Source organism: Cricetulus griseus, chromosome 4 (assembly GCF_003668045.3).
Source record: "Cricetulus griseus strain 17A/GY chromosome 4, alternate assembly CriGri-PICRH-1.0, whole genome shotgun sequence".
In the NCBI taxonomy this organism is placed as follows: Eukaryota; Metazoa; Chordata; class Mammalia; order Rodentia; family Cricetidae; genus Cricetulus; species Cricetulus griseus.
In genome coordinates, this window is record NC_048597.1 from 148,236,717 (window position 1) to 148,252,827 (window position 16,111).

Consider the following 16,111-nt stretch of genomic DNA (forward strand, 5'->3'; position numbering starts at 1 on the left):
ATTTGTTGATTTCTTGTATCTTTGGCTTGTTTTTTCTTCCATTTCTTTATGGAATTTTCTCATATCCTTTTTGAGGGCCTCTATCATTTTCATGATGTCATTTTTAAGCTCATTCTCTTCTGCTTCATCTGCATTGGGATGTTCAGGTCTTGATGGTGTAGAGTCCCTAGTCTCTGGTGGTGTCATATTGTTTTTCTGTTGTTGAATGTGTTTTTATATTGTCTTCTTCCCATCATTTCCTCCAGTGGGTGCAGAAGTAGTCTCCTCCTCTCCTGGTGGCTACAGATCCACGGTTCCCTTCTGGTGGGTGCAAGCAGGTTCAATACTCCAATGGCTCTCCTCTTCCCATGGGTGTAGGCAGGAGTAGTACCGGGCCTTGGCAGTCTCTGGGTAGGCTGGACCACTGGGATGGGTTCCCCCATGTGCAGTCCCCAGGCCTCAGGTGGCTCTGAGCAGGGCACTGGAAGGTGGGCTAGAAACAGGCCCACACTTAACCCCTGATGGATTTTCTAAACTGGGAAACAGATACACAATAGAGTTAAACTTATTTGAGTTTCGATACATACTCATTTTAGCATGTATCACTGTGGAGTTTTATTATTTATTGTTTGTATAGCCCCCCTACCAAAGCAAGCCACATGCTGTCCATCATTCCCAAGAAACTTTGCTATGTTACAGTAAGCACAACCTGGCTTACCTTACTTTTGAGCTCCATTCCCAATGATGGAGTTGTTTCCACTTAAAGCTTTAGTTTTGTCCCATTTATAGAATGTGTTGGGTACAAATTATACCACAGATTGATCCATACCTTGGTCCAAGAGTCTAGACAATCATCAGTTGATGTCTACATCCAAGTTGATAGCACTAATTGTATATACTAAAAATGAAAGTCACATTTTAATTATTTCACCATCTCTTACAAGCTGGAGAGCAGGGGAAGCTAGAGTGATGAAAAGAAGAGAGGTCCCTAAACCAGTTGCAGCACCATTGAACACTCTAGGGTCAGCAGCACTTTATACAGGGCAAAACAGAAAAATCTTGAACTTTCAATTTACCACATGCTAGAGTCCAAAAATAGAGAACTCAAGGAATGTGTTCCTTAAAAAAAAAAAAAAGATATTCAAAGAGGTTCAATCCTTTTAAGTATAAATTGCCCCTATAAGTTAGTTGGGAAATAATAGCCCTCAAACAGATATGCACATGAAAGCAAAGAATGAGGAGACTACTTAAAGGAAGAGAATGCAAAGGCCTGCACAAAGATAGACAGTTCTTATATAAGACAAGTGCAAACATTGCAGCAAGAAATGAGTTTGATTTTCTATATATTGGGCTCATAATCACTGAAAAGTTTAACAACATCCCATATCACAGAAGGTATAGGAAACTGGAGCACACAAACTATTGGTAAACATAAATTGCTAAGTTTTGTTCATAAAAATGAAAGTGACTTTAAACCACTCACTTCTTTCTTTAAAAACATACTTTTATTCTTTAGAATTTGTAGCATGTATACAATGTGTTTTGATCAAACCTACCCTCTAGTCTCACTCCCAACTTCTACCTGATTTTCCTCTCCACCCCTACATCTCCATCCTAATTTCAGTTACTCTTTTTTTTAACCACTGAGTCCGGTTAGTGATGTTGGTGTGTGCATGGGTATAAGGACACCCACTAGAGCATAAACAACTTACCCAGATCCACATTCCTAAAGAAAAGTAATGTTTCCTTCTCCAGCAGTCATCAATTACAAATGCTTCTTCAGCTAGGGACAGGACTACACAAGTCCCTTTTCCATCCATAGTGGAAACCTGGATGTCTTGTAGATGTACCACAACCACAATGAATTTGATTCCAACACCCTCATGGCATCTCACAACCTACTTTAACCATAGTTTCAGATGATATGATGTTGTCTCCTGGTGTGTGTGATGCATATAAACTCACTCAGGCAAATATACATAAACATGAAATAGATGGATAACGAATAGATTTGTTCTAAAAGATAATCATTTGAAAAGCTGCTTATTATTATGTGTACAAACAATAAGCAGCAGTAGATTCTCCTCTATGGATTATGACTTACCCAATCATGGATTCTCAGCCCAGGTAATAGTGCCAGGTATGTATACCATCTGTCAGGTTAGATCTTAAATGTACACAGAACATGATTGGCTATTACATAGCATTTAAAACTCTTGTACAAGTGGGCATTTCTCTGTACCATATGGCATATCCAAATCAGTCTAATGTAAATGATTAACTATGTTTATAAATTACAAGAGTTCCCTGAAATTCTTTCTTACATTTTCTGTTACAAAGCTGTGTTGATAGATGAAACCTACCTCTTAGCATTGATTCACTAAATTCAAGATAATATTTAAATATTCTGAAGACTGGGTATCTCACATATGCCTCTTAAGAAACGAGCAGTTAGCTAACACTAAGCCAATTGTTCTTCTTGACATACTTGTCTTTGGCTATGAGAACACAATAAAATGATTAGAAATACCATGGCCAAGAGTGGAGTGGTCAGGGGGAGCTCTAGCCAAATTACTTCCCCCCAAAAAATGATGGAAGGCATTAGGACTTCATCAAATACACTGAATATTATTTGTTCTTAAGTTTCAGAAAGTCCTCTAACTTCACATTGCCTTTCCATCTCTGAGTAACACAAACTATTCCTCCATCCCAATCTCTATCCCCAGCCATTCCTCTGAAAATATAATTCCTTGACCATGTTTCTATGCACTCTCCTTTTTCTTGATCCTCTGTAAGAAGCTCCATCAGAAAAAAAAAAAAACACCCCCTTTGCATTGTGCTTTTAACATTGTTAAGCATCAAAAGCTGAGGGTGAATGCAAACTACCAGAAGGTACTAAGGAGCCAAAACTAGAACAGCGACCAGAAGACAGAACTGGGGTTTGTGTGACCTGTGACTTTTATCTTTCTTATTAATTGAAACAGAAACACTGATAATACTGCATTTGCGTGGGAATATTTACGGGCATAGAAAGGAGTATGGGGTTTTTATAAATGCCAAGACCACAGAGACACAACGTATTTATATTTTATTTAAGACTTATTTTATTGTCAGTCATTCAACTCTTTCTTCTCCTTTATATCCTCAAAATATAATGATGAGGTCTCTAAGGTGGTGAGGCCATCATTACAGTAGTTCCTCTCAATACAGCAAAATGTTTCTCTCAGAAGGTCATGGAATTCTTGAAACATTCCTTGTCCACAGCGTTTACAGGACAGTCTTGAATAACGAAAAAGATATAACCCTAAAGAGAAGAAAAGCAAATGTCATCACCATGCCTCCCTCCAGAACCTAGTCAGTTTTCCTATGAGTAGTGTGATCCCAAAGCTGTAGCTACATCTCATCTGTTTACCTCTAGCCACAGTAAGGCATAAGGTGCTTTCCACCAAATAGACCTATGCTCTGGTCTGAGTCTTTAGAACCCGTGGCATCCTGGCCCCCTCAGCACCTTAACTCCGGAAATTACAGGTGCTATCGAAGACATTTTTGTGTGTGTCTCCCAAAGACTATCTTACCTGTGATACGGTCATTAAAATAAAAGTTTTCTGTGGTACAAGACCTATTGGTCAGCAGCAGGTTAAACTTCCAGCATCTCCTCATGCCACCGAGGCATCTGTTTCCATCAAAGTGATTACATAAGTTGCAATATCTAATCACTAAAGGAAACAGAGGTCTTAAAGGTTAGATCTATGGAAAATAACTACTTTATAAAGCTAAGATTATACAAAACCCATGAGACGAAATTTGGCACTCTTGCCCACCCCCTTTGATTTATCAGTGATCCCCTCCAAGAATTGTCCACCCTTCCACAAATCAAAACTAGAGAAAGAAGACTCTGGAGTAGTAAGCATGGAGTGGACAGGGACAGCATGGAAGAGAGAAAGCATTCCTCCTCTCGTGGTAGTATGATTTTTTTCCAAGAAATTCAACCCAAATATACTATACAGTTTAATGTCAGCACTCTGTCTCCTGTGAAGAGAAGAAAAATTCACCTTAAATCATCTCATAGCAACCCCATAGCCAAGTACAGTAATTTCTTCCTCCTGTACCCATCATTGTCCTCTCTCTCCAGGCCTTACCTGTGTCCATGAGGAGAACTATGGATGCACCCAGCAGAAGTATGCGAGACATACTTGAGCCTCCTTCTGACAACAGGAGGTTCCAGCTATATTTATTCCCATTAACTGCCCTCAGGCATCCCAGTAGAATCAAAGAATCATAAATTTAAGGTCAAACTGACTGAATCTTCTCTATAACGTTCCAAGAAGAGGGTACATTCTGTCTGTGTTTGTATTCCTCCAACCACTTGGAACTCATCCTACCCAGACACCCTGTGTCATTTTATTAAATCAGTCAGAAGATGCTGATTCATATGGAAACAGAATCTCTTGCCTCTTTATTTTACTTGTGTTGATTTTTTAAAAGCTGGATGAAAAACACCTTAGCTTTGCACCTACATGACATCCTTTCAGATATGATAAACCCAAAGTAACAAAGTATTTGTAAGTGACTTAAACAGTCCCTTTCAGAGACCAGTCTTCTTGACTTGCCTGTGCATTACATCTAGCAGGCCCTCAGTTCCTTGCAGAGTATTACAACAGGACCTAACACAGATGAGACTAACACTCCATCTGTGGTCTGACTGCTCAGCTTCTCTCTGAGAGGGCAGAACAGTCTTGGGGGGAAAGAAACAAGAGACAGAAGGAAAGATGTCAGGTTTCATGACCCTAATCCATTCATTTTTCTTTTTTTTCTGAGGAAGACAAAGACTATAATGATGACAGTGGAAGAGACTAACACCTGAAAAGAGGTATGTGTGGATTGGTGTGTAGAAAGTAAGTCAATGAGAGTTCAAGGGAGGTTACGGTTTCCTGGCAGCCCCCATTTTAGTATCAGCTTCCACCTTCTCAGCAAAGCCACAAATATAGAGATAAAAGAGCACAACTCTCTGACCACCTTTTTTCTGCCTTCCCTGCAGAGTACCTAATTAAATTTGTGAGCCCATAGCTTTTCTTACTTGTGTTCATTTTGCACCATCCCCCCCTCTAGATGCTGGTTTCACATGTTGAAACCCCCATTTTCTTTTCCATGTCTAGAACACACAGTTAAGACAGAAGCCTGAGGGTCCTGCTCACCTACTCTGTGCCTCTGTGACTCTAAAGGTGAAAAAGAACTATTACAGGTGTGCCCAATATCAGAGGCAGTTGTTAGGACTTAGGAACTTGTACTTGGGTGATGGGGAGATGGAGATTTAACAATTTCTTGTTCAGCTTTACACATTCTCTACTATGTTGCCCATTTACGTCTTTGAATTCTCTCACAGTATTGTGGGTTAGAAATGACTGACCTACTGGTTAATCTATAGGGCCTCTGGTAGTTGTTCAGTATTTATCCCTAGTACACAAATGGACTTTGGGAGCCCAACCCACATAGAGGGATACTCTCTCCTTCTAGACACAACTGGAGGGTCTAGCCTCTGCTCCAAAAGATATGACAGACTTTGGAGATTCCCCCCATGAAAGGCCTCACCCTCCCTGGGGAGCAGAAAGGGTGTGGGATAGGTAGGGTGTAGTCAGGGGCAGGGGAGGAGGGGAGGGAAAGGGAATTGGGATTGACGTGTAAAAAAAAAAAAAAAGCTTGTTTCTAATTTAAATAAAAAAGGAAAAAATATTCGACAACAACAACAAAAAGAAATGACTGACCTAAGCTGGGCATTGGTGGCTCATGCCTTTAATCCCAGCACTCGGGAGGCAGAGGCAGGAGGATCTCTGTGAGTTCAAGACCAGCCTGGTCTACAAGAGCCAGTTCCAGGACAGTCTCCAAAGCCACAGAGAAACCTTGCCTCGAAAACAAACAAACAAACAAAACACACAAAAAATGACTGACCTAGTCTTACTGATGAAGACTAAGGGGTGTTAGACATGAAATGGTTTTTCATCAAGACAAGAAAATTACACACCTGTGTGACTCAACTGACTGTTACCTTTCAAGTATGGCTCTACATTTACAGTCTAGAGTCAGGTTCCCAGAGCTGAAACACTCTATGGTTTGAACTGTAGGATCACAGTAATGATGATCGAGAGATAATGGGAAGGCTTTCTCAAGTAAAGCTGAATTTCTCTCTGCCTGGAGGAGACAAAAGTTACCAGCAGGTCCCACTGATACTAGAAGGCTCCATGAGCCTGGCTTGACCCTCTGGATTTTATAGACCATTGTAAGAGAGAATTCCCAATTTGGTTTGAGTACCCTTTTCAGGGGTCTCACATTTGGAGAGGTCTCACTCAGCAGAGTCCAGAGACATAAGCACCAGAGGATTCATGCTAAGAGCATCAAGCTCATTCCTCCCAGCAAAAGACCCCTTGTCTCAGCCCAGAAAGGTGTCATAGATGTCCAGGCACTAAACATGTTGATGGAAAGCTTGACTCCAACCAACCTTGTTCCTCTGTAGTTTCTATGGACAACTTGGAATATTTTCTAGGAATAAGAATAATAGAAAATTTAGAACTATACCCAAATTGTTAAAAAGTAAATGAAAATCATCTTTCTGTCTCTAATTCTGAGGAGAAAAAAATATACTTACTATCTTTCCATCCAATATTATTTCCTTACATATATCACAATTCTATGTTAACATTGTTGATATATTAATAAATGTGTGGTTCTGACATATACAGTTAATGAATTATTTGTAAATTACCCCCTGAAGTCACTATCCCTTCTGGAAACTGAGACCTAGAATTGAGAAAGTGTTTCATAAACCAATAGTCAGGGAACCCCTGTAAAGGGCCCTTGAAACCATTCACTTTAGCCAGGCTTGTTTGGACCATAGACAGTCTTGTGACACTTGAAGACCACTCTCCTTCTCTCAGAGAGGAGACTTGCTGTCCAAAATGCCCTCTGCAACTCTTTATCTCAACTTCCAGAATCATCCTGGCCTTTCCTTGAGGCTTGGGTGGTGTAAAGGTACCATGGATAATAGTATTTTGTCATCTGTGTAAAATAAGGGAGTTAGGATTAAAAGCCATAGAGTATAGCATCTATTTTACACATGAGAAATATGAGTCAGTTAAAATGTCACCAAAACACAAGGGCAGAACCAGATCATGGTCCATGTCCATTTGTTATCAGACCAGAGACCAGGTGAGGAAAGTCTGGAGTAATAAATTTAGTTTTAGGTAGGGATTCTGAGTCACCTCTTTTCACGGGTCATGTCTACCACATCCCTGACATAGTGTTGTCACATATTCACTTGGTAAATGGAATTCAGGGAAGCCCAAAACAAATGCACTTAACTTCCTCAGGAAGGTTTCTTTGCAAGGCTCCTTCGATGACTCCTGCCTGCATCTTTGCCTGGTCTGAGACAGCAGGATCTCAGTGTGCCAGGGTGAGAGGCTTTGCCCTGCCTGACTCGACTCTCACTGTCCTAATGCATGACCTCCAGTCTTCCAAGCTCTCCATCTGGTTGGAGCCACCATACTCAGAGAGCTCACAAGCAGTTCTCCATCTCCTATCACAGCTTCAGTTACAAGTGTTCCTTGCACTCTTCCCATAGAAGTATGTACAGTCAGCGAGAGGGAATGGGAAGAAACCCACAGCATGACTCTGGGCTACATCTCCTTCTCAAGGAAAGACATATAGAATATTCCTAAGAATAACTAGGTAGACCTTCCATTTCCACAGATTTCTAGCCCAGGATCCTGGGCAAAAAAGAACCACTGACATGCAGCATCATTGTAAAGAATTCAGGACATTGTTCTTTGGAGAAGTGATCACAAGGCTGGGTCAACCTTGCTCTCCTATGTCAAAGCATGGGGAAACAAGAGATGTGCAATCATAGGATATTTGTCATTTTGGATACTCAGCAGACACATAGAACCCTAGCAAGAGTAGGGCTCAGAGCTGGGAAATGTAGTGTACACCTTTAAACCCAGCATTCAGGAGATGGAGGCAGGGAGATTGCTGTGATTTCATGGCCAGCCTGGCCTACATAGTGAGTTCCAGGGTAGCTGGAGCTTCAGAATGAGACCTTATCTTTAACAAAAAAAGTAGAGTAAGACTCAGATATTTCAGTTAGAGAGCTCTTTTAGAGGTCATCTCTCTGAGATTCTGGGGTTGTGGGGGGTAGTAGCCCAAGGCCTATGGGTGACAGTCTGGCATGGGAAAGGAAAGAACCTGGCAGTGGGAGATAGCTGTAGGAGTTGTCTGAAAAGGGTCACACGGCTTCAATATGGTTTGCATGTTGGAGTGGGCAGGAAATAAAGAACAATTTCTTCCAGACAGCCTTTGAAGTCTGGGCTGAGGTTCAGAACAGGCTGAATCAGAACAGGCTGAATTCTCTCAGATAGTTGAGCAAACAGATTAGCTAAACAAACAGATTAGCTTAACTATTAGTCATGGAGAGAAGCCTGGAGCTGCACCTGTCCACCTCAGAGTAATCAAAGACACACTCAGGGCTGTGGTCAGCAGGGACCTCCACACCTGTGTCTGGAGCCTTGCTTCATCTCAGGCCTTCCTTCTCCTAAAGGTGTTCTGAGAGCCTCTGAGTACCACTCTTCTTAGGGGCAAGCTCTGAGGCCCAGGTAGTTTTCTTCTAGAATACCCATAAGCTCTGGTCCAGAAAGATTAAAAAAGAACCTGATCCCAGCCCAAACCCAGAGTCAGGCAGTTCCCAAGTTCAGAGTGCTGCACCAGGCCTGCCAATCCTGCTGTGTTGTCCCAGAAGCACAGTCCCATGTACTGCCATGGTATCCTATCCAGAGATGGAACAAACACTCAGCTCTTCCCTCAGCAAGGCCCTAGGAGAGGGCTTCAGACTCAGACAGTGACCCTCATAACAAACAGGCACAACCCTTAAACGTGGCATTCAGGTATCCATGACAATTCTCCATATTAGTCTGCTAGGGCCATGACAGAACATCTTGAACTGTCTGCTGAGACCACAGAAACCTGTTTTCCTCTGGTTGAGGAAGCTCGGAGTCCAAGATCAAGGGGCAAACAGGGTCAGCTTTTATGAGGCTCCTTTTCTTGGCATGCAGATGGACACCTGCTGTGTCTTTTCCTCTCTATGTGCAAATCCCCAGTTTCTGTTCTCTTCTCTAGAGATACTAGTCATTGAGTTAGGTGCCACACATATGTCCCCATTTAGTCATAACGGCCCCTCTAAAGATCATATCATCAAATATGGCTACTTTATAATATACTGGATGAGAGCTCAACATGTAAACTCAGAGCATACAACATAATTTGATATGTAAAAAGGATCCTCATGGAGCAAAGAGAAGCATGAACTATCAAAAACAGCATTTAAATGACACAGAAGTGTATCTGATAACCAGCTCTGATGGGGGAAGTCCTTCTGTGTATATGTTTGTCTTATTGGTTGATAAATAAAGCACTTTTGACCAATAGGAAAGCAAGGTGGGTGGGGCTAGAAGTCGAGGAGGATTCTGGGAAATGTAGTAGAGACTGCTGTTGCCATGAGATCCCGTGAAGTGAAGATGCATTCTGGGTCGTCCTCAATAAGATAAGTCTTAATAAAATATATAGGTTAATGGTTATGGTTGATACTTAAGGTAGAGCTAGCATATAAGAAATCTTAGTCATTGGCCAGCAGCATTGTAACTAACATAAGACTCTGTGTGTTATTTGGGAGCCATAGCATGGCTGGGGAACTCAGGCAGCTGGCAGAAAGAGTTATCGTTACAGAGCCCTTTATTCTAATATCTACTTAGAAGAAAAACATCCTGGAGTGGTGCTTATGAAGCACAAGCAGAAAGCTGGGAAATCTGTGTATCAATTCATTCTTAGATCATCCCACAGCAGTGTGGGATGTGATGAATCTGAGGCAGAGGAACAGCCAAGCACAAAAGAGAGCCAACTTCTGGAGCATGGACTGACACTGTGTATGCTTTCAAAGCAGCTAGTGTCAATCTCTCAGACATTCTGAAATGAGTATATGGACTCATAAAAAAATGACAGAAAACATCCATCATGCTCACTGTCTAACTACTTATGGGAAAAATATTAATTGTATAGGTATTAAAATGGAGGGATGGTTACACAGGTGGAGGAAAACACAACAGTTGGAGAGTTTAGCACATATTAGAAAAACTAATAGCTGGTTGTCTCAACAGAATTTCAACAGAGAAACTTAGATCTAAGTTTCTTTTTGAAGTGGACAACAGTACTTGCAAAGATTCAAAACTGATGAGCACTCTAGGAATGTGTGACTGTTGAATGCTCAGCTACAACTGGAACATACATACTGTTCACCCCTCTGAGGCTCAGGAAATATCACAGAAAGGAAAGGGGAGGGGAAAGTGAGAGCTAGAGAGAAGAGAAGCATCCTGTGGAAGGCTAGCTTCCCAGGAAGGCATGGCCACTGCACTCATGAACTCACAACGCTGTCATCACCTTTGCAAGATAGCACAAGACTGGGCCTAGCAACAGTCCGTAATGGATTCAGAAGGGCTCACAAGGTCCCATGTCTCCCTGATCTCTGGCAGTTAATGCATACTAGGAGGCAAGGGTAAGCACTCTTCAATCATATAGTCACTGAAACATTGCCCATGCTCCTGTAAATAATCCCTCACCCATGCTCATACATGCAACCCCAACTAAGCTTATTTGTCCACCAAAGCAAACTAACCCCCCCAAAAGGCACGAAAGTAGAAAAATTACTGACAGAGAGGAATATCAACAGGCACATAAGAGGGACACCAGGAGGTAGTGGAGATGGATTTAATCAAAGTACATTATATAAATGTAGAAATGTCAGAATGAAACACACTATTGTGTATAATAATTATAAACTAATAAACAAAGAAGAACCCCCAGAATAAAGTCAGTTAATCAGAAAGCTCTGGAGTGTCTCACACCTATAATCCCAACATTTAAAAGGACAAAGAAGGAGGATAGTCATAAGTTCATAGGTAGTTGGGGCTAAATAATAAGTTTCAGGTCATTTGGGGCTACAAAGTAGGAACATGTCTTTAAAAAAGAAAAAAAAAGGGGAATGAGGTGGGAAAGAAAAAACAAAAGAAGGGGAAAGAGAGGGAATCTTTGCACAGATAGCAATACATTTGCTTTTTGGAAGTTGTCTTTCAAATGAAAAACTAGACTGAAGACTGACATAAGGATTTGCGAAATACCACTGTAACTCACAATCTGGCCACAGTTCCCTACCCAGCATGACAAGCACTGCAGCTGAAGCACCTCTTAAGGTCTTTAAACATTGGCACCACACTGGGCTCCTTAAGACTTGAAAGCCAATGTCCAACCCTCATGCCAACTTCTCTGCATTAAAGGATGTTCTCACATCTCTTCCTCATCCATTTGTTTTAAATATGCTAATCCCCACAACTATGTTTCTGGTTCTGGGGAGCTGTGAGGAAACAGATGCACCCCCTGTTTCTAGCAGAGCAGGGAGACAGTAATTAAGTCACCATGCATTGTGCTAGTGTCATAGTAACAGGGACTCCACATTCAGGATGCTGAGACAGGACAGCTGGGACAGTTTCAGGGTGAAAATGTACAGATAAGGAGATGCTTTTGAGGAAACAATGTTTGGCCAGTATGGCCACAGTAAGGGAAAATGCTGGTGCTTCCTTTAAATAGTTCTTAGGAAAAGTCACTTCTCACCTGGGTTTCATATCTTGTATAGGGAAATAGTGGGGGTTAAAAGATAAATTCTTGAGCACAGTGACGAGAACAACGCATACCTATGATTAATATTGGCTGATGTTAGTCTTTTTTTCTTTTTTGTTTTATTTGAGTTACAAACACAATTGAATTACATGACAATCCCAGTTCCCTTCTCCCTCCCCTACCATCCCTCCAACTTAAACCCTACCTATCACATATTCTTTCTTCTAATCTACACCTAGCTCAACCTTTCTGCTCCCTCATGACCTCTGCATCCTTCCTCTTCTTCCCTTCTCATTCTCATAGCTCCCTCCCCCCTCTTCCCATGCTCTCAATTGCTCAGGGGATGGTGACCCTTTCCCCTTCTCCAGGGGACAAAGTTTGTCTCTTTTAGGATCCTCCTTGTTTATCAGTTTCTCTGGCAGTGTGGATTGTAGGCTGATGTTAGTCTTGATATGGTTAGTTCTCTCTGCCTTATGCCATGGTGTAGACAGTGGGAGAAGACTTACTTTCATCATTAGGTTATTCATATGTCATCTGCCTGATAGTGAACTTTCAGATTCCAAATAGATTATAGGATCCACTGTACTACATAAAGGCAAATAAAGGGAGAGAGAGAAAAAAAGAACCTTAGATCTCTAAATAAGAGTTCTGAAACTTCTCTTTTGTAACTCAAGAGAAAGAACCCTGAAGAGACATTGTGCTAGGATGGAGAACGCCAAAAGGATGAAGTTGCATGGTAAACTATTTGGATTGCTTTTCTCTCTGCTCTGACAAAATGCCTAACAAAAGAAACTTAAGGAAGGAGGGGTTTATTTGGGTTCATAATTTGAGGGTCTAACCCATCATGGTGGGAAGGCATAGTGCCAGGACCTGAGGCTGCAGGTTATGTGATCCCTGCAGGTTGCAGCTGGCTGTGATCATCACTTTCTCTTCTGATTAAGTCCAAAACCTCATCATGGAAGGTACCGCCACCGCTTTAGACTCTGGTAAAATTGTCAAACATTTCAGCCTCATCTCTACACAATAGTTTTTTGTTTGTTTGCTTGTTTGTTTTTAGGGTTGTTGAGTCTAGGCAAGTTGTTTCAAAACTGAAAACTCCTGGACATCAAATACTATTTCCAGTATCTGTGGAATGGGTATCAAGTCATTGCATGGTCATTTTTTGTAGTGTTAGCGGAGACACTGCCAGTCAGTCCAGTCACATCTCTAGAGATAGGATGCTATCTCATAAAGGAGAGGGGAAAGCTGTGCCATCCCACAAGTACCTATGATCCTCAGCTGATTAAACTGCTTCATGCTTGAATAGTTGAAGACAAATTCATGACTCTAGTAGGAAAAGTAAACTGGTGAGTTTTAGCTTTTGTTTGTTTTCCTCCTATAAACATGGGAACTGGGGATTAGGAAGATTAAGTCTGATCTGAGTGGAGGTAAATGCTTCTCAATAGAATTAAACAAATCAAAGCCAGAAGCAAATGATGGTATAAAGATACAGATGCTTCTGAGAATGGAATATTAGGAAGAAAAATATTAGTAGGGCAAATTTAAAAAGGAGTCTAAATCTGTTCAAGAAAGTGATTACCACCTGAAGGCAAATCTCGTGGGAACCAGAGGAAACTCAGAAACCATCATCCAGCATCATTTTACCAGCCCAAATATAATTCTTTTAAACAAAGTTTCCACTTAATTTTTAATTATAAAATAACACTTGGCTGCTGCAAATCATAAATAATATAGGTATTTTTTAAGTTAATGTTTGGCCCCACATACTCTCAAACCACACAGTTTCTTGATGGCCAGTTACTAACCTCATAACACCACATTGCAGGTAGTTAACATGTTAAGTGGAAAGTTGTTATAGGAATCCTTGTGTGACCAAGAATATCAAGATGGAGACTGCACCAAGCTCATCCCTGAAGCATTTCTCTTTTGCCCTCTACTGGAACATGCTTGTGTTGTCTTAGGGTGAGGCAAAGGAGCCTAGAATAGCCACTTCAAAGGTTTCATTCATTCCACAGTTATTTATTGGTCCCACCTCTCAGGAACTGGACTAGAAACTGGGAAAATACTGCTTTCAAAGTGTCCCATAAGTTTGGGTATGTTGTGTCAACATTTTCATTGAATTCTAGGAAGTCTTTAATTTCTTTCTTAATTTCTTTCTTGACCCAGGAATGTTGCAAATGCGTGTTGTTCAATTTCCATGAGTTGGTAGGGTTTTTGCACTTTGATTTGTTTTTTATTTCTATCTTTAAAGCATGGTGGTCTGATAAGACACAGGGGATTATTCCAATTTTTTTGTGCCTGTTGAGGTTTGCTATGTTGCCGAGAATGTGATCTATTTTTGAGAAGGTTCCATGTGATGCTGAAAAGAAGGTATATTCTTTTGTGTTTGGATAGAAAGTTCTATAAATGTCTGTTAATCCCAATTGGGTCATAACTTCTGTTAGTTCCTTTGTCTCTTTGTTAAGTTTCTGTCTGGTGGTCCTGTCCAGTGGTGAGAGTGGGGTGTTGAAGTCTCCCACTATAACTGTGTGAGGCCTTATTTGTGATTTGAGTTTTAGTAATGTTTCTTTTACAAATGTTGGTGCCTTTGTATTTGGGGCATAGATGTTTAGAATTGAGACTTCTTCCTGATGGATTTTTCCTGTGATGAATATGAAATGACCTTCTTCATCTCTTTTGATTGATTTTAGTTTGAAGTTTATCTTGTTAGATACAAGGATAGCTACCCCAGCTCGTTTCTTGGGTCCATTTGATTGGAGTATCTTATCCCAACCCTTTACTCTGAGGTAATGTCTGTCTTTGAATTCGAGGTGTGTTTCTTGTATGTAGCAGAAGGATGGATTCTGTCTTCATATCCAATCTGTTAGCCTGTGTCTTTTTAGAGGTGAGTTAAGACCATTAATATTGAGGGAAATTAAGTTCCATTCAGTGTTTATTCTTGTTTGTTTTTGGTTTGTTGTTGGTACTGGTATTGTATGTGGATTTACCCTGCCTTTTATTTTGTGTTCTTGTAGAGTGGGATTATCTATTGCCTATGTTTATTCGAGTGTAGTTAATTTCCTTAGGTTGGAGTTTTCCTTCCAGTACTTTCTGTAGGGCTGGATTAGTGGTTATATATTGTTTAAATCTGGTTTTGTCGTGGAATATCTTGTTTTCTCCATTTATAGTGATTGAAAGCTTTGCTGGGTATAGTAGTCTGGGCTGGCATCCATGTTCTCTCAGAGTTGGTAGAATATCTATCCAGGTCCTTCTAGCTTTCAGAGTTTCCATGGAGAAATCTGGTGTAATTCTGATAGGTTTGCCTTTATCTGTTACTTGGCCTTTTTCCCTTGCTGCTCTTAATATTTTTTATTTATTCTGTACATTTGGTGTTTTAATTATTATGTGACGAGGGGACTTTCTTTTGTGGTCCACTCTATTTGGTGTTCTGTAGGCTTCTTGTACTTTGATTGGCATGTCTTTCTTTAGGTTGGGAAAGTTTTCTTCTATGACTTTGTTGAATATATTTTCTGCACCTTTGAATTGGGTTTCTTCTCCTTCTTCTATACCTATTATCCTTAGGTTTGGTCTTTTCACTGTGTTCCAAATTTCCTGAATATTTTGTGTTATGGTTTTGTTAGACTTCAGATTTTCTTTGCTTGATGAGTTTATTTCCTCTAGTTTGTCTTCAGGGTCTGAGATTCTGTATTCCATCTCTTGTATTCTATTGGTTATGCTTGCATTTGTGGTTCCTGATTGTTTACTAAGCTTTTCCACTTCCAGCATTCCCTCAGTTTGTGTTTTCTTTATTGTCTCTAATTCAGTTTTCAGGTCCTGAACTGTTTCCTTCAGCTGTTTAATTGTATTTTCTTGGCTTTTTGGCTTTCCTTGATTTCTTGCATCTTTTGGTTTGACTTTTCTTCCATTTCTCTGAAGGATTTTTTGATTTCCTCTCTTAGATTCTCTATCATTTCCATGAAGTTGTTTTTAAGGTTGCTTTCTTCTGCTTCTTAGTGTTCGGATGTTCATGTCTTGCTGGTGTAGAGTCCCTAGGCTCTGGTGGTATCATATTGGTTTTCCTGTTGTTGGATGTGTTCTTATATTGTCATCTTCCCATCTCTTGTTCTAGTGGGTACAGTTGGTGTCACTTGGTTTCCTGGTGTGTATGGATCCAGTGTTCTCTTCAGGTGTGTGCAATTGACTTTGATACTCTGATGGGTTTCAAGTTGGGTGTAGGCAGGTCTGAGGCACTCGCTCTCCAGGTGGGTGAGAGCAGCACTGGTTCAGAGATGTCAGCAGACTCTGAGTTACTTGGTCCTCAGGGTTTGAGTCATCCTGTCGAAGATTCCTGGGGAGGGTTTGTCAGGGTGGGCAGATGGAAGTTGGGCCCAAGTTAGGTACCATCCATTTTCCTGCAAATTTCAAGATGTTATTGTTTTTTACCACT

At 40.8% G+C, this 16,111-nt stretch overlaps 1 protein-coding gene across 2 annotated transcripts; it reads right to left on the reverse strand.

Moving 5' to 3' along the window:
• Positions 1 to 3,089: 3,089 nt before the first annotated feature.
• LOC113831260 (prostate and testis expressed protein 4) lies at positions 3,090 to 4,170 on the reverse strand. Of its 2 annotated transcripts, XM_027412211.1 has the most exons (4): positions 4,119 to 4,170; positions 3,985 to 4,008; positions 3,555 to 3,695; positions 3,090 to 3,283 (listed from the first exon to the last, which is right to left on the reverse strand). In XM_027412211.1, exons 1-4 carry the CDS (start codon positions 4,168 to 4,170, stop codon positions 3,090 to 3,092), a joined length of 411 nt encoding a protein of 136 aa, XP_027268012.1. The 2 variants fall into 2 exon arrangements, with proteins under 2 accessions (XP_027268012.1, XP_035299992.1); XM_035444101.1 differs by lacking the exon at positions 3,985 to 4,008.
• Positions 4,171 to 16,111: the final 11,941 nt, after the last annotated feature.